This window comes from Babylonia areolata, chromosome 7, assembly GCF_041734735.1.
Source record: "Babylonia areolata isolate BAREFJ2019XMU chromosome 7, ASM4173473v1, whole genome shotgun sequence".
Classification (NCBI taxonomy): domain Eukaryota; kingdom Metazoa; phylum Mollusca; class Gastropoda; order Neogastropoda; family Buccinidae; genus Babylonia; species Babylonia areolata.
In genome coordinates this window covers 20,483,428-20,507,287 of record NC_134882.1, presented here as the reverse complement: position 1 = coordinate 20,507,287, position 23,860 = coordinate 20,483,428, and the positions used below count along the sequence as shown (strand labels likewise).

At 41.8% G+C, this 23,860-nt stretch overlaps 2 protein-coding genes across 3 annotated transcripts in view; both read left to right on the top strand.

Annotated features, from left to right (window-relative positions):
* The first annotated feature begins 1,153 nt into the window (after positions 1-1,153).
* LOC143283787 (uncharacterized) lies at positions 1,154-13,005 on the top strand. Its single transcript, XM_076590152.1, has 3 exons — positions 1,154-1,394; positions 2,910-3,106; positions 6,128-13,005. Exons 1-3 carry the CDS (start codon positions 1,160-1,162, stop codon positions 7,643-7,645), a joined length of 1,950 nt encoding a protein of 649 aa, XP_076446267.1. The 5' UTR covers positions 1,154-1,159; the 3' UTR covers positions 7,646-13,005.
* Positions 13,006-17,445: 4,440 nt separating this feature from the next.
* LOC143283785 (TBC1 domain family member 1-like) overlaps positions 17,446-23,860 on the top strand; it is a 30,721-nt gene continuing 24,306 nt past the window's right edge. The window contains exon 1 of one of the 2 annotated variants that reach the window (XM_076590150.1): positions 17,446-17,652. The gene's annotated coding sequence lies outside the window, so the exon portion shown is untranslated. Of the gene's footprint in view, positions 17,653-23,803 lie in introns of those variants that run through there. The other variant, XM_076590151.1, reaches the window with a different exon arrangement.

Here is a 23,860-nt window from a genome sequence, read left to right as displayed (position 1 = left end):
TGCAGACGGCCTGCTAGTGCCTGAAACCCCTTGTGTATATACGCACGCAGAAGATCAAATACGCACGTTAAAGATCCTGTAACCCCGGCATGTCAGCGTTCGGTGGGTTATGGAGACCCGAAAATACCCAGCATACATGAACCACGACAGATTCATCAGCAAGTCGATGTTGGTCGTTTAACGGAAAGAAGAAGAAGAAGAAGAAGAAGAAGAAGAAGAAGAAGAAGAAGAAGAAGAGTTAAAATGGGACGAGCAACGATGAATGCCAACTCTTGTTTTCAAACAAAATCCATACACACTATGACTATTGCATTTCTGCCATTCTGTACATTCTGCCATTGAATTTGTCGTGTGCTTTCAGTCTTCTTCTTTCTTCTTTCCGTTACACGACCAACATCGACTTGCCGATGACTCTGTCGTGGTTCATGCTTGCTGGGTATTTTCGTGTCTCCATAGCCCACCGAACACTGACATGGGTTACAGGATCTTTAACGTGCGTATTTGATCTTCTGCGTGCGTATACACACGAAGGGGGTTCAGGCACTAGCAGGTCTGCACATATGTTGACCCGGGAAATCGGAAAAATCTCCACCCTTTACCCACCAGGCGCTGTCACCGTGATTCGAACCCGGGACCTTCAGATTGAAAGTCCAACGCTTAAACCACTCGACTGTTGCGCCCGTCAGTCCACGTTGAATTAAGCCTTTCTCAGTCACGTTACAAATCCTGGCAAAAATAAAAAAATGTAAAGATAGTAACTGTCACCGGACTCCAGATTGAGAACGCTCTGCAGACATCACACAGTGAATATACCCATATAAGGGAGAAAACACTGGAAAGAAAAAATAATGTCTCCCTTATACTAACCTCCCCTCTTTGAGCTTCTTTCGATTTTCTGCATTTGTTGTGACAAACACGACATTTTTCAGACATCCAGCATTTTGTTGTTATGAAATTCTGCTGTCGCCAATACATTAACAGGGAATACGGATTTTGCTTGTTTTACAAAATCAGAAGAACGATTGAAACTAAAACGTGGCTGTGATATCATTTGTTGCTGACAAGTTGATGTGTCACTTTTATCAGTGTCACTGATGACAAATTGACCAGCATGTTTCCTGTCGTAGTCATGTGACTTTTGTTCTGACAAATATTCAAGATGGCTGCTTGGACGTCAATGCAAACACACTTTAAATACAGGCCGACCGTCACGCCACATACTGCAGTCGGAGACTCCAAAATTTCTCTAAACAGTAGAGACACTGCAGAATTTATTCGCCTGTACCAGCAGGAAGAATTGTTATGGAACGTGAACTTGCCAGATCACACGAACCGGCCAAAGCGGATAGAAAGTTTGCAGAGAATTTCCAAGTTGATGGGAAAGAATTGGTCCAGTAAGTTCCAAATGATCAATATATTTTGCAAGAACTCGAGTTTTATGTATCACAATATGGTATTTTTCATTCGCAGTACGACAGCATGTATATATTTTGATTTTCTAAGATTTATGCGCTCACTCGCAGTTCGACAACGCGTATAATTTGATTTTCTAAGATTTCTGCGCCAGTGTGCTGTAACTCCCACGTTAACTTCTATAAGTGGGCATTTATGTTTAAGACTTAAAAAAAAGATTGTTTTATTTCTTTTCTCATATATATATATATATATATATATATATATATATATATATATATATATATACTGTTCAGAACACTTCTGTGTGTTTATGATCATTTTTGTGGGTGTGCATGCTTCATATATTATCATACTTTCTTAACCACTGAATGCAGAAATGAATTATGTAGGCTTTAATGTCCATACATAAAGGGGATTAACTAATTAAGGCACTAGACTGTCACCCTGGGAGCTCAGAAAAAAACTTATTTCCCACAAGTAACAGCAATGTACTATTTAAGTTCTTGGTTTATAATTTGTCTTTTTACACACACACACACACACACACACACACACACATATATATATATATATATATATATAATATAAGATTTGGCGGTCAAACAGAGAAATACACTGCAGTATGCATGGAAATGTAAATTTTCTGACTAGAATCAGTAATTGAACCTGACTTACACTGAGCCAAATTGGTCATTGCCCACAAAAGTTATGGAGAATTCTGAAACTTGCTGTAATTGACAAGTACTGAAAACATGCCAGTTTTCAAAATGATATATATCACATTATTGTTCAGTAGAACTTATTTGTTCACAGTTGGCCCAACAGCAAAGTGAGAGCTGTATCAGTGGTTTCTCAACTGCTGTGGGAAGTCATTTACAGCTTTGTCTTTTGTGAAGAATTTTGAAATTGGGAGGCAAGATTGCACTGGCTCTTAGTGCTACAGCCTTGGGGGCTTGCCTGCCTTTGGGAACTACCTCAGTGCCGACTGTCCTAAAAGCCTTCTGGCTGAGAGAGTGGGGATGTAACTTGGGCAAGACACTCTCTTCTATCATCAAATTACAGCCCATATAGTCAGGACAGCATATGCCTCCTCTGCTGTTCTGGTGGTCATAGTCAGACAAGACTATCATACATACTGTCTAAACTTCATGACAAAGGGTGTAAATGAGATTTTACTAGAGGGCGAATCAGTGCACAGGAAATTGAATTTTAGATTTGTGTTTTATGGGGTCAGCACTTAAAAAAAAAACCTCTCTCTTTCTGTAGAGGGGATAGGGGTCTAAAGATGCAAGAGGGAGCTTAATTGCTATTTTAAGCCAGTATCGTCTTAAATTCTTGTTGTGTGATGCAGTTTGAAAATTAACATTTTATCTTGAGCCTATGGTATGTTGTCTTTAAATGAATTTAATGCAGATGGCCATATGCAGAAGAAAGATTTATATAACTAAAAGTAATTAATTTTACATTCATTAATGCCTGTCTGTTGTGCACAGTTGACCAAGTAAAAGACAAGATAATGAGCCTAAGGTCTCGCTACAGCAAAGAGATCGTCAAAGTGCGAGTGTCCATTGCTGCGGGCACCGAACCCTATTACCAACCTGTCTGGCAATATTTTCCCATGCTGGACTGTTTCCTGCGTCCCTTTTCAGTCACACGGAAGACGGACACGCCAGTGGTCAGAGCTTTCCATGTGAGTACTGTTTTAAACAGTGTGACAGTACGTGATGTTTGTTGTATGTTGAAAAATATGATGAAGTTAACTATATGTTAATATCTGTTTATTTTACAGTCATCTTTCAATGTTGAATAGTTGTGGACTCGATAGATATCCCGGCATTGGTAGTGACCTGTCATCCCCATATGACAAGTGATGAAGAGACACCAGTCATAGTTTAATGATGTTTTCATTTATAGTGCAGAAAGTTTCAGTCTAATGACTTCCCGAAGAAACCCATGCATGATAAAGTAAAGAATAGGAGGAAAACAAGATAAGTAAAATAAAAAAGAAAAAAAAAGAAAAAAAAGAGGAAACAATGGTAGCTGACAGATTACCATGAAAATAATTCATCTTTGCACCATATGCTTGGGAATCCGAAAAGGATGCAAGGAATGTCATCAAAGTCTGCTAAGTATGAGTGGTCAGCTCCATCCACTCAGCTGTTATAACCCAAGCATCGTCAAGTGAACAAGCACTGACACAGGGAAAGTGTTGTGTGTGGTAGTAGTCTTTACTTAGATCTCCAAAGAGTTTCTGTCTGCCACTGGTTGACCAAATTATATGATACATCTTAGTTGTGGAGGAAAACAAGTGGAGGCAGCAGCTAAACATCTCTTTCCTTATTTCAAAATAACTTTTCAAAGATCAGATCGCAAAATATAAAAACAATGACAGAATTCCTCGAGAGACTGCAGTTACGTGCCATTTGAATTCTCATTCAGAGAGAGAGCCAGTTGTATGCCTAATATGAATTGATTGCAGTTTTGCCCCTGTGGATTCTTCAGATATCTCAGCATTGGCAGCGAGAGAGAGGGAAGGAGAGAGAGAGAATGTACTTATCATGTGTGCAAATATAGCTTGACAGTATTCTAAGATCTGTACCATTATGTATATATATGTACATATCATGTGTGCAAGTATAGCTTCACAGTATACTCTTAAGATCATGATACATTCTGTGTATAATAGCTTTAATGCAGTAGATCATGGATTTTCCACTGTATGTTCTTCAAGTGAGCATATTAATTTTGATTAGCATTCTTTTTATCATTACTAAATAATGCCTATCTTCGGTCAGTGACCATACTCTGGTCTAAGTGCATTACATTTTACAAACACACAGTCATCTGCACAATAGGCTGCCTACCTCAGTACCTGGGTAGAGCCGGATGACAGCTGCCTTTATGTGCTTATCATTGGTTTCCTGTGTCATTCAGTCAGGCTTCAGTCACGCGCGCACACACACACACACACACACACACACACACAGAATGTATATTACAGTAGAATTTTCTACAGAATTTTACCAGGGACAACAGTTTTGTTCCTGTGGGTTCTTTACATGCGCAAAATGCATGCTGCACACAGGACCTCAGTTTATCATCTCATCTGAATGACTAACGTCTAGAACACCACTGAGTTACTAGTGGAAAGGGGAGTAGAAAATCCGGTCCAATATATATATATATATATGTATGTATGCATGGGATCAAACCCATACTCGCTTCCTAAGTTCCTTCAGGTGCATTTCTAGGCAATTATACACAAACAACTGTCTGTACCTTAAGTCTGTAGAGATTCAAAATCACTTATATCTTAACATTGTTACTCTGTGTGTGAATATAGTTGCACAGTATACTGTTACGCATGTACCACTGTATATTGTGTTCACACAGTGAATTGCTTTGCATACTTTCTGCTCTTTGAGTGTGGATACTCATATGCAAAAGGCTTACACTGCATGGCATAATGTTTCACTGTTAGTGTGATTATGTGAATTGTTCAATGTTGGTCACTCAAGAGAAAATGATAACAGATATTAGTCATCCATTATTTAGGTTGTTGTCTTTATTCATGGATCATATAATGTGATGTGATTATAGAGGGCTTGCTGTGACATTATCATTCTTCTTTTTTTTTTTCTTCTCCTTCTTCTCCTCCTCCTCCTCCTCTTCTTCTTCTTCTTCTTCTTCTCTCTCTCTCTCTCTCTCTCTCTCTCTCTCTCTCTCTCTCTCTCTCTGTCAAGTCAAAATGATCTTTATTGAGGGTAAAAGAATAAGCGTATACAGCTTTTTTACATCCTGCCCTCATAAAAAAAGAGAAGAAAATTAATTTTTAAAAAATTAAAAAAGGAAGAAATTGGGGAAGTGGGGGGTGTGGGGTGTGGGGGGTGTGGAAAGGATAATATGGAAATAAACAATTACAAGAAACACACAAAAATTCTACAGAGAACAACAACAACAGAAATAATACAAGCGTAAATAGCAATAAATTTACATATGATACTGACACGATTACAACATGCAGTGCGACATTCTTACATCATTAACTTAATTCAGAAAGAAAAGAGAGAGAGAAAGAACGAGAGAGAAAGATACATATATATACATGCACATACATTCACACATATGTACATATATATACACATACATATATATAAATAAATAGAGAGAGAGAGAGAGCGAGAGAGAGAGAGAGAGAGAGAGCGAGCGAGCAGACAGCCGGATAAAGGTAACAGTTGAGAGATGGAAAAGAGGGACAAGGTTAGAAAGACAGACAGACAAGTGTGTGTGTGTGTGTGTGTGTGTGTGTGTGTGTGTGTGTGTGTGTGTGTGTAATTAAGTGTATATATAATTAAGTGTATGTCTGTGATTGTATTTGTATATGTATACAAGTGTATGTGTGTATAAATGTGTGTGTGTGTGTGTGTGTGTGTGTGTGTGTGTGTGTGTGTGAATGTTTAAATGCACATCTATGTATGTGTATGCATGTGTAAATGTGACTGTGTATGTCTTTGTTTCTGTGTGACTCTGTGTGTGTGTGTGTGTGCGTGTGCGTGTGCATGCGCATGCTTAAACACACAGCTCTCATTCCTGTCGCTGTGATATTTTGTGTGTGTGTGTGTCTGTGTCTGTGTGTGTGTATGTGTGTGTGTGTGTGTGTGTGCATGTGTGTGTAAACACATAAATCTCACCCCTGTTGCTGTGATTCCAGAAGCGACTGGTGGAAGGAGGGGTATCAGGGAACCAGACCCTGGCTTCCAGTCCCACCCCGACCCAGATCCAGCAGCCCCTGCCTGATGCACCTTTGGCTCCCGCCCCCCACTTCCTCCTCCACCATCCTCCTCCCCCGGCCAGTGTAATGGCCGCCAGTCACTACCAGCAGAACCAGCAGAGAGTTGCTGCTCCACAGCAGCTGACGTACGATTGTACTGATGATGATGATGTGCAAATCATTGAAGACATGGGCAAAGGGATGGAGGAAGTGACAATGCTCATCGAGGACGAGGGTAATGACGACAGTGACAGCGGTTATAACGGAGGGTCTCAAGAGGGCAGTTTTCAGTGTGATGACCTAATGGCTATGGAAACCGACAGGAGATGTGTCAAAAATGCAGGGAGCTGGACCAACGGGTCTGACACAGAAGGGGAGGGGGGTAATGCTTCTGTAGAGGAGGGAGGTTTGTTGCACTATAATGAAGATGACTCTGTTGATCACATAGACTACCCTCATGGTAACGTTCCAGGTGAGTCAGTTCCAGACAAACAGGCAGGTGGAGAACAAGGTCAGCGATGGCTGTATGACACTGGCACAGATCAGTCAGAAACTGTCAGTGGAGGTCAGCATCAGAACACTGATGACCAAACACAATCCAAGAAAGTGACAGACTCTGAAGAAACAGTTGTCGTTGTCATCAAGAAGGAAAGACCGACCAGTCCAAAGTCACCCCCTCTCCCACCCCTTCCTCCAAGGCTCTCATCGTCAGATGCCCACATGGAGGATGGCTCTGTCCTGGGTGGGAGTGAAGACAGCGATGGGAGCTCTCAAGCTAGAGGTCTGGACACCGATGTCAGACCTTCCAGTCAGAGGATGAAGCGCAGGCCACGGTCCACAGAGGACAGCCACAAACATGGGGTTGAGTTTCTCCATAAAAGAATTAAACAAGAGAACGATTGGCCAATGTGTGCAGTGTCCTCCCCCAGCACAGAGGTTGGTGGTCTGTGTTCAGGTCAGGTGAAGAAGGTCACAGGTCAGCTGGGGTCATCGCAGTCTGGTGGTGGGTGGGATCCAGCGAACAGTCGTAAAAGTGCGAGTCATGATGACATCACTGTTCCCCCAGCTCCCTCTGCAAGCTGGGGCAACACTTCCACGTCGGCACCAAACCTGAATGCTTGTGCAGCTCCACCATTGATTGAGCCACAACCCTGCAGGACGAGAGAGGCGCCCAGCTCAGTCTGGAGGGACTGCCACGATGTGACGATTGCTGACAGAGTGACTGATGCTGTCAGCGGTCAGATGACCAGTCTGCTGCACACACTGGTGACAAACTTGGTGGACAGATCATCAGGTGCTGATGGGGACACGGCCTTTGTCAGGTATGTGGCGGCAGAACTGAAACAGCTGGACGAGGATCTGCAGGCGGATGTCAAGTTCAGCATTCAGAAGGCCATTTACGATGCTCAGAAAGAAATGAGTCGGCGAAGGACTCGCGATGACAATGGTGCTGCATAGGACTTTCTTTTTAGCAAACTGAAGTAGAAGTTGATTGATCAGCTGATACATTGTAGCATGTAGGTGGGCATTAAACAAGACAGCACTAACAATTAATCAGCTAATACATGTATGTAGGTGTGCATAAACCAAGACAGCACTATTGATTCATTAGCTAATACATGTAGGTGTGCATAAACTGAGATATCAGTAATAAGTAATTAGCGAATACATGTAGGTGTGCATAAACTGAGATATCAGTGATAAGTAATTAGCTAATACATGTAGGTGTGCATAGACTGAAATAGATACATGTAGGTGTGCATAAACTGAGATATCAGTAATAAGTAATTAGCTAATACATGTAGGTGTGCATAGACCGAAATAGCAATAACAGTTAATTTGTTGATACCTAAAGGTATACATAGACTGAGATAGCAGAAATAATTAGTCGGTTGACACATACATGTAGATGTGCATAAACTGATTGATTTATTGACATATTTTATTTCTAAACCTAAATATGTTTTTATGTTGTATTCTTATGTTTTACTGTCACTGATTTATTTATAGATATTGAGACCTGGCACTCCAAGCTGTGACTCATTAACCTTCGCCGGACGGTGCTATTGACTATACACGGAAGACGGTGTGGGTCCGTGTGGACCCATGTCCCTCAAAGAGGGAAAATCATGTCCACCCTTCCACAGACGGTGTGGGTCCATGTGGACCCATGGCCGTCATAGAAGGAAATTTTGTGTTCATCCCTCCGAAGACGGTGTGGGTCCAGGTGGACCCATGTCTATAAAGAGGGTTATTCTAATCCGATTTTGGCGAAGTTCTCAAAATACTGCTCCATCCTGCAACAATGGCGGACAGTGGCGCTTATGCTTCCATCACAGCAGAATTTGTGTGTTAGTGTGTGTGTGTGTGTGTGTGAGGCATGCCTACCGTTACTGAGGGCCCGTATGTGTCCCGGAAAATTGGTAGAATTGAAACGGTGTCCCGGAAATACGGATGTTTGCTGCATGTCCCGGAAAATAAAAAAAATCCGACCATAACATTTTTTCCCCTAAGTATTGAGTGGGTACAAGTGTACCCATAGATGGCTTTCTGACCATTGCCGAAGACACTTCTTTAAGACTTATGGAAACATGGGTGCAACTCTTCCGCGGTCCTGAGACTGATTTTAGGTTTTGGTCAAAAACGGAACGTCCATTTTCTGGAAGAAAAAAGGAGGAAGAAAAACGCCCACGAGTTCGTGTTATCTAATTGATGGCCAGTGAGACCTGTCTGTAGTCAGTCCAAGAGAGCAATGTACTGAATGGCTGTGCCCACCTTCCTCCCTCCCCAAATCTTCCTCCACCTCCACCTCACCCTTCCACTACCACTGGCAGAGCTGTCAAAATCACTGCAGCGCTATTCTGGTCCCTTCACTACCACCCTCCCCTCCTGTACTTTGACTGCTCAGTCTCTCTCTCTCTCTCTCTCACTCTCCTCTCACCTCTCACTCCCCCTCATCTCAGTGTGAAGGTCCTGTGTGCTGATAAAAAGAAAAAGAAAAGAAAACGGCCAGAAATAAGCATTCTGTGGAATTATATTCATAAGTGAAATCTAGTCAACACAAACATGACCTCAATTTTCCTCCTTTCCTTCTGATCCCCTCACTTGACTACATCCCTCACTCCTCTTGTTTCCCACCACCAGACACCACCTCCCATATGCATAATTGCCCTCCACTCTCTCTGAGTCTCTGCCACCAATGGTGAGAGAGGGATGGGGGTGGATAAAACACAGTCAATGAGTGTGACAAAATTGTCACTGAGCCAGGACAGTGACCGCTTGCTCTGGTTGAGAATCCCTGACTGTTGAAATTGATATGACCAGTCACATACCCACCCCGACCTCCCTCCAGTCATCCCCGTTCCCCATTTCTTTCCTCAACCAACACACAAGTCTGTCAGCGGAACAGACACTACAGCAGCAGAGACCAGATGGTCAGTTATATCGGTACAGTACAAACTTGTGTGATAAGTACATTTTCCTTGTAAACACAAACACACACACACACACACACACACACACACACACACACACAGAGGAGAGGTCCTCCCAAACCTCTTAAAAATCAATTATTTCGTTTTCTGGCAGGAGTTGAGTTGGCCCTGGATGGTCAGCTGGGCCACACTGAAATCAATAGTACTAATAGTGATGATATCAATTTAATGTGAAATCTGCAATAGATAAATAATACAGGTGTATATGAAGGACTTGAATCACAGCCTTGGACATGATTGCATGATGACACAGACCTTCAGGAAGGAACACTCTGAGAAGTAGCCGTTCTTAAAGCCGGGGAGGAAAAGAGACGCGTATGTGTTTTGCGACATCAGTCAGACTGATGGCAGATGTATGTTTGCTGAGATGTTCCTGAAAATTTAACCCTGTCCCAGATTCTAATGTGTGTTGTTCCTGAAAAGCAAATTTGGGGGTAGGCATGCCTGGTGTGTGTGTGTGTGTGTGTGTGTGTGTAAACTGTATGTGTATATGTTGCATGTCTGTATGTGTGACACTAAGGAATGTTACCTGAAATGCAGACTATATTTCTAAGGCAATTAGGCTTCAAGCAGCAAGAAAAAAGAAACATAAAAATACAAGCAAGATCAAAACATCAAGAACACCAAGCAGTAGTAAGAAACACACACAAAAAAAGAACTCAACAAGCAAGAATCATGTTAGGTCATGACATTGTGTAAGAGCCAAATACCATATCTTTACTGCATTTGGTATAGCTGAAGAACATGTATGCATTTTAGAATTCCCATGATCTGACAAGTTCAGCGTTTTTACTTTGAGCACGCACAGGAAGGGCAAAGAATTTGCTTGTGGTCGGGACAAACATGCTGACTGCATTTCTGGCACCTCTGTCTCACTTTTCGATCAGCCTTCCATGAGCAGAAAAAGCAGCGTGCTTTCTTGCGCTGTGTGGGGGCAGCTTCACTTGATGTTCCAGGATCAGAACTGGCTTGCCTCTTGTGCAATGTGCTGGCAGCTTCACCTGATCTTACTGTCTCAGACTTGTCTTGCCTGACCGTTTTTGCTCTTGGCATTTTGTGCCCTTCTGACTCAAGCTCAATCCTCTTGATTGAACGTTTCATCAGATCAAGAGTGCCCCGGTGCATGTTTATGTGCATGAGACGGCGCTTCATGTGTGGCAACATCAGGCTTTTACTGATGCATTGGATGAATGCACTCCGTGCATCTTTCTTTGCAAGAGAATCATCTTCAAATTTGATTGACCAGACACAGCGTGCAGCCACTGTAGCAAGATCAATGATGTTGGCAAACATGACAAATGGCCAGCGTTTGGAAATTCTTTTTGAGGTATAAGCATGGGCAAGCTTATCCAGAGAGTCTACGGCCCCTTTGTCTCATTGTAAAAAAGAACAATCTCAGGCTTCTGCTTGGGGGCCCCTGGCTTCACCATTCCTTCGTCATGCATTGAGCTGAGGAGAACGGTGTTCTTCCTTCTCTTCCCCTGGTAATTAACAAGGGTGACAGTCTTATTGTAAGCAAACTCGCTGCCGTGAAGTGGGAGGTTTCTGTTGCTTTTGAAAGGGTAGGGTAGAAACCTTTTGTTGGATCTGACTGTCCCTACGACTGTCAGGCCATTGTTTTGGGTTCCAGGGACCTGACTAGGGGGACGCTTGAAAATGTTCTTAGACGGCGTCTTTCTTTTTCTGGTCACTGGAACTTTGCTCCATCTTGTTCCGTCCTTTGCTGTATATGTGTTGGAATCTGGTGGCACTTCTTGCTCCTCACCTGACTGAGAAAAGACTACTTCTTCATCTTTTTCGAAATCTGGTTCATCATCACTAGGGGACTCCGCATCAGGCTCAGGTGGAAGAAATTCTTCGTCACTAGTCATCGCCACTTTCTTGTTCGTGGTCCTGGGAACTGGCAATCCGTGTTCTTTGCTCATCTGGGGTAACCAAGAAAAGAAGAGATAGGTACAATATAGTCAGATATGATTCCATAAATTTGCAGTTATGTTTTACACACACACACACACACACACACACACACACACACACACACACACACACACACCCTGTCATCGAGAAAACCCGGGCAACATTGTAAGCATTCGCAACTAAAAATGACAAGCAACAAAAATGCAGACTCATGTAAGCACTTGTAAACAATTAACCCATAAACACTAGAGCACCAAAACAGAGAAAGTGAGTACACCTCTGTGATTGTATTCTTCAAGCCTTTTTACGTTATTGATTAGTTTTGGCTAGCTTTGAGATGCAACTTGAACTGAGACAGAGACAGATACAAACCATAGATACAAGCCATTTCTGCACTCCCCAAACCCCCGCCCCATCAACTTTATTTCCCCTAATAAATAGTCAAGTGGTTTAAATTCTAACTCAAAATGTTGATATATTCACCAAAATTACGATCTTCCTCTACATCAGCGCAGGTGACACGTGCTTCAAAAATGTTGGGTCTGTCCATGACGGTATCAGAGTGACTGTCCAGCCTCCATGAGAGATACTCGTAGCAAGGAGAAAAACGTGGGAAAAACCCACCGCTTCATCAGAACTTGTTACTTTCAGAAGTGCCAGTATCGGTTTCAGTTTCTGTCTCCAGCATGCAAAGAGGGGTTCTACAGACCTCCCCATTGTCGCCCTCTGTAGCCAAAGGTTACAATTTTCCTTCTTTGCGAGCCATGGGTCCACACGGACCCACACCGTTTGCGGAAGGGTAAACACAGTTTTCTTTCTTTGCGAGCCATGGGTCCACACGGACCCAGGCCGTCTGCGGAGGGGTAAACACAGTTTTCCCTCTTTGCGAGCCATGGGTCTACACGGACCCACACCGTCATCAGTGACTAGTTAAAATGTCACCTTTAATTACTTTTTGAAATTTTGACCCATATTTTCGAAATTTTAGGACAAGGAGGGGGTTTGTGTGTTTGGAGCATATCTAAAATTTCATTGAAAAACATCTATAAATATACGAGATATCGGCATTTAAAGACCCTTCTGGGTACACATGGACCCACACCGTCCGGCGAAGGTTAAAGTGCTCAGCGCAACCAGTGATTCCAGTTGACATTTGACTCTTGATTTCTTTTCCTTTATTTATAGAATTTAGCATCATTGCAGCATAAAATTTCTTTTCTTCATTCTCATTGTTCTCATGGGTCATATTCAACATTTTTTAACAATGTCAACTGCAGTAAAGACTGAAACATTGCATTTCTATGCAGTTTGTGTTTATTGGAGAAAATGGGAGTTTCCAGTGTGTTTTTGCGTTGAGCAGAATGAAATATGGATTGTGCTGATATATATATATATAAACTTCAGAGGTTGTTCTGTGGAGTACAGTGGTCATCATTTCAAGTGGATCACAGGGTTGTTTTTCAGGAAAGACAATTATACACCTGTAAAAAAAGAATTAATGAAGGCTATTTGATTATTTTATTTATTCTAATAAAAAAAAAAGAAGTAACATTGTGGTGTTCAACTTACTTTTTTATATATATTTTAAATGCACAAATTACAAATCATGCTGATCCAAGAATAGGGAATAATGACAACTACATACTACAACTAGCATAGAAAAAAAAGTTTATTTCTTGAATATTCTTGTGGGTCACATAATCATATAAACCAAAGCATTTTTTTTTCTTAATAATAATTGCAGTTCATTTTTCCTTTTAGAAAAAAAAGAGAACATACTTTTACCTTGATAGATGTTAGTTTAGATTTATCCAGATTATTTTCTACACCCATCCTTTTTTTTGTTTTTGAAAATTCCCTAGCAAAATAGGATTTGTTGTGAAAAAAATCACCCAGTTCCACAGAAAACTAATGGTTGAATGTAGTTCTGTAATTTAGATTTTAAGAAAATGGTTGTACTGCACTGTGATACTTTTTATTTGTCACAACAGATTGCTCTGTGTGAAATTGGGGCTGCTGTTCCTGGGGAGAGCATGTCACCACATTGCAGTGCAACCCCCCCCCCCCCCCCCCTTGTTTTTTGCCTGTCTGCCAAGTATATTATGTTTATGATCAAAGTGGATTTTTCTACATTAATTTTATTAGAGAAAACTCTTTTGTTGCCATGGACTCTTGTATGTGTGCCAAGTGCATACTGCACATAGGGCCGTGGTTTATTGTCTCATCTATATTTGGTTTAAGTATGGTTTTATTTTCAAAAGTGGTATTTCGAACACATAAAACAGTAACAAGCCGAAGCTGACAGCTTATCCGTATAAATTTCTCTTGGAAGTGTGGGAAAAGACAGCTGTGTGTAGCTGTCTCAGCTAGAAATAATCAGTGTGTTGCATTCACCCCGCCAGGCATGTTGGTCACAGTGTGTGCACGTTTTGTTGCCCGTGTGTGCTGAGGAAGACCAGAGGCACTAAACTTAGCGAGATGAATCACTCAGCGCTTCGCGTGAAGCCGCCGCGCGAGCAGCTCTCGCCCGGAAATAGTATGCGCCCTCAAGCGGCCAGACAGTTACGGCAGCAGAGGAAATGGCTTGGTGTTCTGCTGTAAACTGCAAAAACTCGCGCAAAAAAGGATGGACATTGTTCCGATTTCCCAAAGATGGAGACAGGTAAGCGTTTCATGATTTTGTTTAATGAAGTATCGTGTTGATATGGACATTTATGTCGTTATTACATTCGTTAGTCAGAGCTTTGTTTAGCCGAGTGTGCAAAGTGAAAGTAGTTTTTAGCAAAACCGAAAGTAGAGCTGTGAAAGGTATCCGTGACGTTTTGTGATTGTGACTTTGGGTCTGGGACAGACAACATTAGAGCGGCATCAAAACTGAACCCAAAATGAGGCACTGTTTTAGTGATTAGAACCATAGTGATGCATTGATATAATTATGCAACACTGAATGTGTTGCTATGGTTGTAGTGTAGTGGTTATGGTAGACTGCTCAGCTAGCAGTCATAGTAATAGTAATCACTACTTGCAGTAGACGCCAGTCAAATCTTTCTAGTAATCAGTAATCACTCAGTTTAGCAGGAATGGCAGTAATAGTAGAAGCAGTTGCAGGAGCAGCAGCAACAGCAGCAGTAGTAGCAGCACCAGCTTTGTCATCATCATCATCATCTTCATCATCATCAGTAGTAGTTGTTGTTGTCGTGGTAGTAGTAATAGTACTGAGAAGGATGAAGAGAACAACTGAGGATGAAATGATACCAGTTTCTATAAATTGAAAACTGAATGAAAATAAATATTGAAATGCTATATTGCTTTTTTTGTACAGATGCAAAAAGTGGGTTCAGAACACCAGGCGAGCTGATCTACAGGGAAAAACCAGCGAGTACCTGTACACTAACTGCAAACTTTGCTCTGAACATTTTGAGCCAAATCAGTTTATGAATCCCAGTGCGGAAAAATTGAGTCTTGTGTGGAATGCTGTCCCCACATTATTCAACATTCCAAATCCACCACCTAAAGTCACAACAAAAAGAAAAATGCTCTGTCGACAGGATCACCCTGCAAGTTCCAAAAAAGCCAGAACCAGCCATGAATCACAGGAAAAAGCAGGTAATTTAATTTACTGTATATATTTGTATGTTTTTAAATTGCTGTAGCTTTTATATGTACAAGTATTTTGATATAATTATGTCAGACTTGTTATCTCTGCGATAATATTATTTAGAACTGTGTATATCACATTGTGTGGGGTGTGGATGAGGAGAGTGAAAAGGTAAAACATAAATGAACATATATGTCATTATTTCTGTCGCCTTGTCAGTGTTTCTCTCTCTCTCTCTCTCTCTCTCTCTCTCTCTCTCTCTCAGCTATTGTTTATTTGTATCTCTCACACATTTTCTGGAATGGTGTGTGTGTGTGTGTGTGTGTGTGTGTGTGTGTGTGTGTAATAGTCATAAACTAATTTTCATTTCCAGTGCCTGATCCTGTTCCTGGCCCCTCGGTTGACTGGCAGCCAACACCAGAAGGACAATAACAGAAAGTTTGCGTCTTCAAGTGGCAGGCAAAACAGAAAACTGCTCAAGCTGTGTCATATCTGAATTTTCCTTAGGCATTGACTTGCAAAATTACTACTGACTTTTACAAATATACTGCCTTAACATTATAAAATTTTAGTAAGTGATCTCAGAAAGGTTGAAATCAGGTATCTGAAGCAAAGTTCCCGTGGTAGTTGGTGCTATTTGTCGTGTCGGCTGTTGGTTCAAGGAGAAAGGCGAAAGTTTACGGCTGGATATGACACCTTTGTTTTCGTCTGTGTGGATCCCGACACCAACTGTGTGGGTAATTTCGATAATTTAATAGTAAGTCTCTCTCTCTCTCTCTCTTTGCTGTATCTCTTTTAAAACCTATGGAGAATCTGCAAAGTTATGTCGATAACCCACGTATTTATTTTGGGGGACATGCCGCAGACAGTCAACATACGCACATGCTTTTTCTGTGTTGCTTCTCCTTTGCGCCTGGCTGCTATCTACTGTCTGGGGGAAGGGAGAGGGTGGTGAGGGACGCGGCGCGCCGCGAGCGAGCGAGGCTTCAGTTTTGCACATAGGGGAAAGAAGGGAGTGTGCCCTCTCCCTCATTCTACACTCTCTGGGAAGACTCCGTCGTCAGTTGTGAGGATTCCCTTTTACATTTGTCATGATTGCATTTTTTTTATCAGTTCAAAGACAGATGTAAGCTGAATTCTAAATTATTCCAGATTTAAGCATGGGGCAGTGACGTTATGGATAACATGGTTTTGAGCCGCACATATTATCAACCCTCTTACTTTCACATAGGCATCAGCTGAACATTATGAAGTGTTTTTCGGTGAACTATGTGAACACAAAGGGATGAAACTTAAAAGCTGGAGACTTTGTTATCCTCTTATTCTAACAGACCTTGACTGGTATTAGTGTTTTGGATTGGATGATAATTAAGGTCACTTCTTCAGCACTTACTTACTTTCAGCACTTGTTAAAGAACACACAGCTGCAAGAGGGTTGTCCTGACAAATTGTGTAGAAAAATCTTTGATTCTATTTATTGGTGTACCCATTTATGCAGGAAGACAGAAACATGAAGATGAAAAAAGTGGGGCTGGACTGTGGTGACACTCTCTGCCTGAGCCCAACTTTCACACAGAAGTGTGTATTGTGCAGTGTGATATTATTACACAGTAACACTAATAACCAGAAAAGGAACATGCCACACATAAACATTTATATGCATGCACACACGAAATACACACAGAGGCACAGACACACACACACACACACACACACACACACACAAATGTGCAAACATGCAAACGCACAGCCAGTTGCAAACACAGTGGCATACATAGAACTTTACAACCCTTCTCCCTCCTTTGTCATAAGTACACACACACACACACACATACACACACACACACACACTCTCTCACACACACACACACACACACTCGCATGTGGACACATGTTTTTTGTCTCTTTCCCTGTCTCAGTCATTCCACTACCTCTTTTCATCGCCCCCAACCCCAATGCGCACACATACACATACTACATTCTCTCTCTCTCTCTCCTGTCTAATATCACTTAACAATGAAAAGACTTTAAACTAAAGACAGAAAAATAAATGTGGACACACACACACACACAGAGACACACACACAGACACACACACACACACACACACACACACTGCACACACACACACACACACACACACAGACACACACACAGAGAAACAAAACAAAACAGAATGAAAGGACACTCCATTCCCAATGCAAGCCTCTGTTTCACAGGTTCACCTGTTGCAGCGGGTTTCAAAACTTTCAACGATGAATCCAGCATGACAGCTTGGCGAGAGATAGCGACATCAGCCAGTGTTTATGTCCTGGCAGCAGTGCACAGTGTTAACATCTGCCGGCGATCAGGATTAATTGTCTGGCGGGCAATGTGTGAATTGTTGAGGGGTTTGTGTGGTTTGGTTCATTTTCTGCGTTTCGAGTTGGCTGTGTGTGCACGGATGGAAAATGTGGGTATGTCACTGTGTGTGTATTCTGTGTTGTGTGTGTGTGTGTGTGTGTGTGTGTGTGAGGGTTTTGTGTCGTTTCTGACAAACAAAAGACACGCTGAAAATAGACATACAATGTGTGTATCGTGTATTATATGTGACACTGAGACAGTCTTGCTTCTGTTGATATTTCTTTGCTTTGTCAGTTTATTGTGTCTTCTCTCTGTTTCTGTCTTTTTCTGTTTCATTCTCTCTCTGTCTCTCTGCCTGTGTGTGTATGTGTGTGTGTGTGTGTGTGTGTGTGTGTGTGTGTGTGTGTGTGTGTGTGTGTGTGTCCTCTCCTGTTTCATTTCTTTTGTTTGTTTATTCTGTTTGGTCCCTTTCAGTGTGTGTGTGTGTGTGTGTGTGTGTGTGTGTGTGTGTGCGCGCGCGTGCGTGTTGTGTGTCCTCTCCTGTTTTATTTCTTTTGTTTATTGTGTTTTGTCTCTTTCAGTGTGTGTGTGTGTGTGTGTGTGTGTGTGTGTGTGTGTGTGTTTGCGCGCGCGCGCGTGCGTGTTGTGTGTCCTCTCCTGTTTTATTTCTTTTGTTTATTGTGTTTTGTTTCAGTGTGTGTGTGTGTTTGTGTGTGTGTCTGTGTGTGCGCGTGCGTGCGTGTTGTGTGTCCTCTCCTGTTTTATTTCTTTTGTTTGTATATTCTGTTTTGTCTCTTTCAGTGTGTGTGTGTGTGTGTGTGTGTGTGTGTGTGTGTGTGTGTGTCCTTTCGTGTATCATTTTGTTTGAAATGTTGGCAAGCTGTTTATCATTTGCATATTATTTGGATTAGTGGTAGTCTGTTTTGTGCCTTACAGTTAACAGATAATGAACAGCTAGGCAACCAGATATTTGCCGAATTGCATTATCTTCTCAGCTTCTCTCTGTCTCCGTCTTTCATAGACACACACACACATAAAGAATAGAATAGAATAGAATAGAATATCTATTACTAAGTGTACCTGGGTCACAAGGAATATTAGGGAGTGCATCCATGAATTGGAAATCATAACAAACACAAATACAGTAGGAGTTTAGACATAAAGTATAATACATATATGCATACACATATAAACGCTTGTGCACGCACGCACGCACGCACACACACACACACACACACACAACAACACACACACACAGAGGTAATGTCATCACACATGTTCTCTTGAATATATGAGCACTACATTTTACATAAGGGGCTGATGAAAAGGCCCACAGTTAAATGATTGCTGGTTGTTACAATTCTCTTTCATTGACTCTGGTTTGCTTTGAAACAGTTTGAGATTGACTGCATTGGGGAAGAAGCCATTGGCGAAACAAATGGTTTTCATCCTGATTTTTCTGTAATGAAGACCTGAAAGAACCATTTAAAAAATTCTGGAAGCTGGATATGATTTAGACAGACCGGCAGACTTTCTGAGTATAGATCTGCATATTGCACTTGCTTATATCATCCAGAGTTGTTAGATCAGATCCAGTACTTTTGGTGGCAGTTTTTACAGTTCTGTTTAGAGCTGTGATTTTTGCCTGTAGAAGTTAACATTTTTTTTGTTTTCTGTTTTTGTTTGTTTCTTTTTAGTCCAAACATTTTGAGGTACCAAAGATGTACAGGTGTTGTTGATTGATCTTTATAATCAAAGATTGTGCCATGTTTTTTTCTCCGATATCAAGCCAGTAGAAACGCCAGAAATGTATATTCTCTGGTGATCTCTCCTTGCTTGTCTTCAGTGATAAAGGGTATGACATTAGGCTAGGTCTTCCAGAAAATATCAGTTCTTTTTATTTGATACATTGAGTTCTAAGATGTTTTTACAACACCAGCTTACAAGTTACAGCACTTCTTCCGTGTACATTTTTGACTCATCACTGTTCGTAGTCAGTCGTTCAAAGGTTGTGTCACTGACTATCTTGACCATGGTAATTCTATTCATTATAAATTTCAGTCACGTGTAAACAATAGATACAACAATGGGGATTGAACACATCCTTGTAGGGTACCTACATAGGTATATAATATATAATGTATATATATATATATATATATATATATATATATATATATCTGTGTGTGTGTGTGTGTGTGTGTGTGTGTGTGTGTGTGTGTTTTGACTATAGAATTGAAACTGCACACTTTTCACATCAAATATGCATCATCCATCAAAACCTGAGGATATGACAGATGAGATGTGTTGCTTTCGGGCACACAGAGAGAGAGAGAGAGAGAGAGAGTATAAGTTATGATTTTATGGGATAGAAAAGAATGATTCAGCCGAACCCGAGGCAATTCAAAATTGCAGCCTCGCCCAGATGAATCACACAAACGTGTACATTTACAACTGAAAGAGGTATTGTCCGAAAATCGCGTTCACATCGGTCCTGCAAAGTTTGGTTGTTGTTTTGGGGTGCTTTTTTGTTTTCTTTTTCTAAGAATAATGGCACAGGTAAAATGTATCTTAGCGTATTAGCGTTATATTAGACTAACACTCAAGAAAGCGGCCGGAGTAAACTAGCTGTTACCAAAATGAGTTTAAAATACGGCCTCCTATAGGCAGTGATTTCACGTGTAAAACTCAGTAAAGGAAGGGTGGGCCCAACCCTCTTCTCACTCCGTCGTTTTTATCTTCCTCAAGAACAATATACCAATGATGTCACCGGACTCAGAAATCGGACTCAGAAATGAAGACTCGAACTCGGAAGTCGTCCGGCCAACGCTGCCACGGCACATCGATCCTGACTTACCCAAAGAGCGGGGTTTGATTAAAAAAAAAAAAATCCCACTTATGACAATTGAATGAACATTGGAGTTATTTCCCGACAGACAGGCCACTGACTCGGGGACTAAAAGGGACGGAAAATGTGTCCCCGAATAGAATTATTTATTAATGGTAGTCCATATTTGCTGCATTGGAAAGCTGTCAACTCTGAATACTGTACGTGGCTATTCCACTGATGGTGATTTCAAGATTCTGCCCCCTTCGTCTCCACCCCCCCCCCCGCCCCCCACCCCTACCCTCCCACTCAGTTTTCTGACACAGAGTAGCTGACAACCTCGTGTGCTCTTGCGTGTGTGCCGTCATTCAAAATTTCATCGCCGGCACTTTACGGCCGAGCGTCAGGTAATGCTAAAAGCATGATAACTGAAATTTATCAGCTACATAAATCAGTGTGGATTCATCACTGATGATGTCTGTTTTACCGCCTGCCTTTATGTAGACCTGTCATTCATAGACCCGCCGCACCCCCCACCCCCCTCACCACCACCCCAACCCCTCTCTTGCTCAGTATAGACCATGGTGGATCTCCCTCCGCCCCCTTCTCTTTCTCTCATCGACCACGTCACCCACACACCTACCCCTCCCCGCATAGATCTATCGTAGACACCCTTCCTCCGAGCCCTCTTTTAGATCTGTTGAAGGTCTTTCTCCCAAATGGTGACTATATAAATGAGAGAGAGAGAGAGAGAGAGAGAGAGAGAACTCTGTGTGTGTGTGTGTGTGTGTGTTTGGGGACGTAGTTAAGTTCTCTATTTGCAGCAAATTAAAACCACAGTTTTGAGCTACTTCCCGTACCTTCCGTTTATATTATATTATTTGATTAATTATTATTATTATTATTTTTTTTTACGACGCCAGTTCGTGACGTCACGGTCTGCACACGCTGGACAAAAGAGACCAGTGATGACCAGCATTTGTTGTCATGGACATGGCATGGCATCAGTCAGACTTGTACAGACTCTGACAGACGTCAGCTAATGGCCAGACTTGGTGGTGAAAGGAAGCAGAAAGTAAAACGTAGACGTGTTTCTCTTGGTGCTGCTCTTTTCGTTCGTTCATTCTTTTGCTTAACGTCTATCCACATTTGTGATTTTTGACGAAAATCCATTATCTCCCCCACCTCACCCATGCCTTAAATCATCATTACTTTCCCTGTTCCTCTCTCCTCAGTTGGCATAAAAAGGGAAGAAGAATACAAAACGAACTAAACTAAACTAACCAGTCAACCAGTGGAATCACAACAAAGAGCCAACTGGGCTCCAAATTTAACTCTGAACTATTTCAAACACATGTTGATTATCATATAAGACATTTCTAATGGAAGCAGATGGAACTGCAGATTTTGTAAATATGGATTTAACTGTTTACATTTATAGATGGTATGCACAGGGGTAATCTCATTGTCGCAAATGCAAGTCACATTTGAAGTACATTTTGTATTTATGGCATCCAGTCGTAGTCTCCTGGTGGTGGTGGTGGTACTGCTGCTTCTGCTGTGACTGTTACTACTGCTATTGTGTTGTATAGTATTGTATTGTATTTATTGTATTGTATTGCATTGCATTGCATTGTATTGTCTTGCATTGCATTGCATTGTATTGTATTGTATTACTCTTTTTTCTCTGTGTGAAATTCGAACTGTTCTCCTCAGGAATAGCGCGTCGCAACACGACTGAGAGCGCCACCATATGTATGTGTGTGTGTGTGTGTGTGTGTGTGTGTGTGTGTGTGTGTGTGTGTGTGTGTGTGTGTGTGTGTTTTCTGCCTGCAATTACATATGTTTTCCTATCGAAGTGGATTTTCTACATAATTTTGCCAGGGACCACCCTTTTGTTGCCGTGGGTTCTTTTACGTGCGCAATGTGCTATGCTGCACACAGGACCTCGGTTTACTAGTAGTCTCATCCGAATGACTGCGGACTACTACAATTGCTGCTCAGTGCTACTGCTGTTGCTCCTCCTCCTCCTCCTCCTACTATAACCATGGAAAATGGTGAGCAAGGGCTCACGAGTAATAATCCAGGGCTCCAGGTTTGATTGACATATGGATGGAGGTTACCCGCTACCCCCACTCCCCTCCCCAACCCCTTCACTGAACCGTAAGTGGTAAAATGGATGCTGGCCTAAGGCATCAGACGATAACCCGAGGTAAAAAAACAACAAAAAACAGCAACAACAAAACAACCCCCCCAAAAAAACAAAACAAAACAAAACAACAACAAACAAACAAAAAAAACAAAAAACAAACAAAAAACAAAACGAAAAGAAAAATCATGTGTCAAAGACCATCAACTGGTTTAAAGGAAGTTCGCCCACTTTTGAAACGACCCATTAATTAATGTGGCAGCAAGTCGGTCACATAACTTAATGATTTTATTTTATTTATTTATATTCTTTTTGAAAGTCGGTCAGGCCAAATGGCCAATTTCGACATGGAATTTAAAACTCCAATCAGTTTAATTGTTATTCTTTACCAGTTTGACATTCGAGGAACGAAAACATTGTTTCCTATGTCATTCAATTAGATTTCAGGCACGCACACATACACACTCAGCCAAACATGTAACATTTAGCATGTTAAGTGTATGACCGTTTTGTTTATTTACCCCGCCATGTAGGCAGCCATACTCCGTTCTCGGAGGGGTTCAGGCACTGGCAGGTCTGCACATATGTTGACCTGGGAGATCGGAAAAATCTCCACCCTTTACCCACCAGGCGCCACCGAGATTCGAACCCCGGACCCTCAGATTGAAAGTCCAACGCTTTAACCATTCGGCTATTCCGCCCGAGTGGTGGCATAGCGGTGACGTGTCCACTGACAGTGGAAACCGAGAGAAACTGAGCATTCGGGATCAAATTCCACACTTGCAATACTTTTCTTCTGCTCCACTAGACACTGAGTGCATGGTGGTCTGGACGCTAGTCACCGAGACGGATGAGACGATAAACTGAGGTGTACTTGTGTGTGTGTGTGTGTGTGTGTGTGTGTGTGTGTGTGTGTGTGTGTGTGTGTGTGACTGAAAATCCGACTAAATGATACAGGAAATTCGAGGTCTGTTGTGCAAATGACTCCGTGTTTGTAAAGGGCTTACAGCTTAGTCTCTGACTGAGGATAGGCGCTTTAAATATCTTTATCACCAGAAAAACAAAACATAAAAGCAATCACACACACACACACACACACACACACACACACACACACACACACACACACACACACACACACACAGATACCATTAATTCAAAAACTTACATCGAGGCAGAAAAATGAAACGAACAACGCAGTCACCATGCCATCGTCGTGTGAATATTGGCCTGTATTGGATGAAAACATCATAATCACCTCAATGGTCGTGAACTGCAGCGGAAAACGGCGACCGACTTGCTTGCACATTGACGGGTCATTTTGAAGTCGTTCGCGTGAATGACC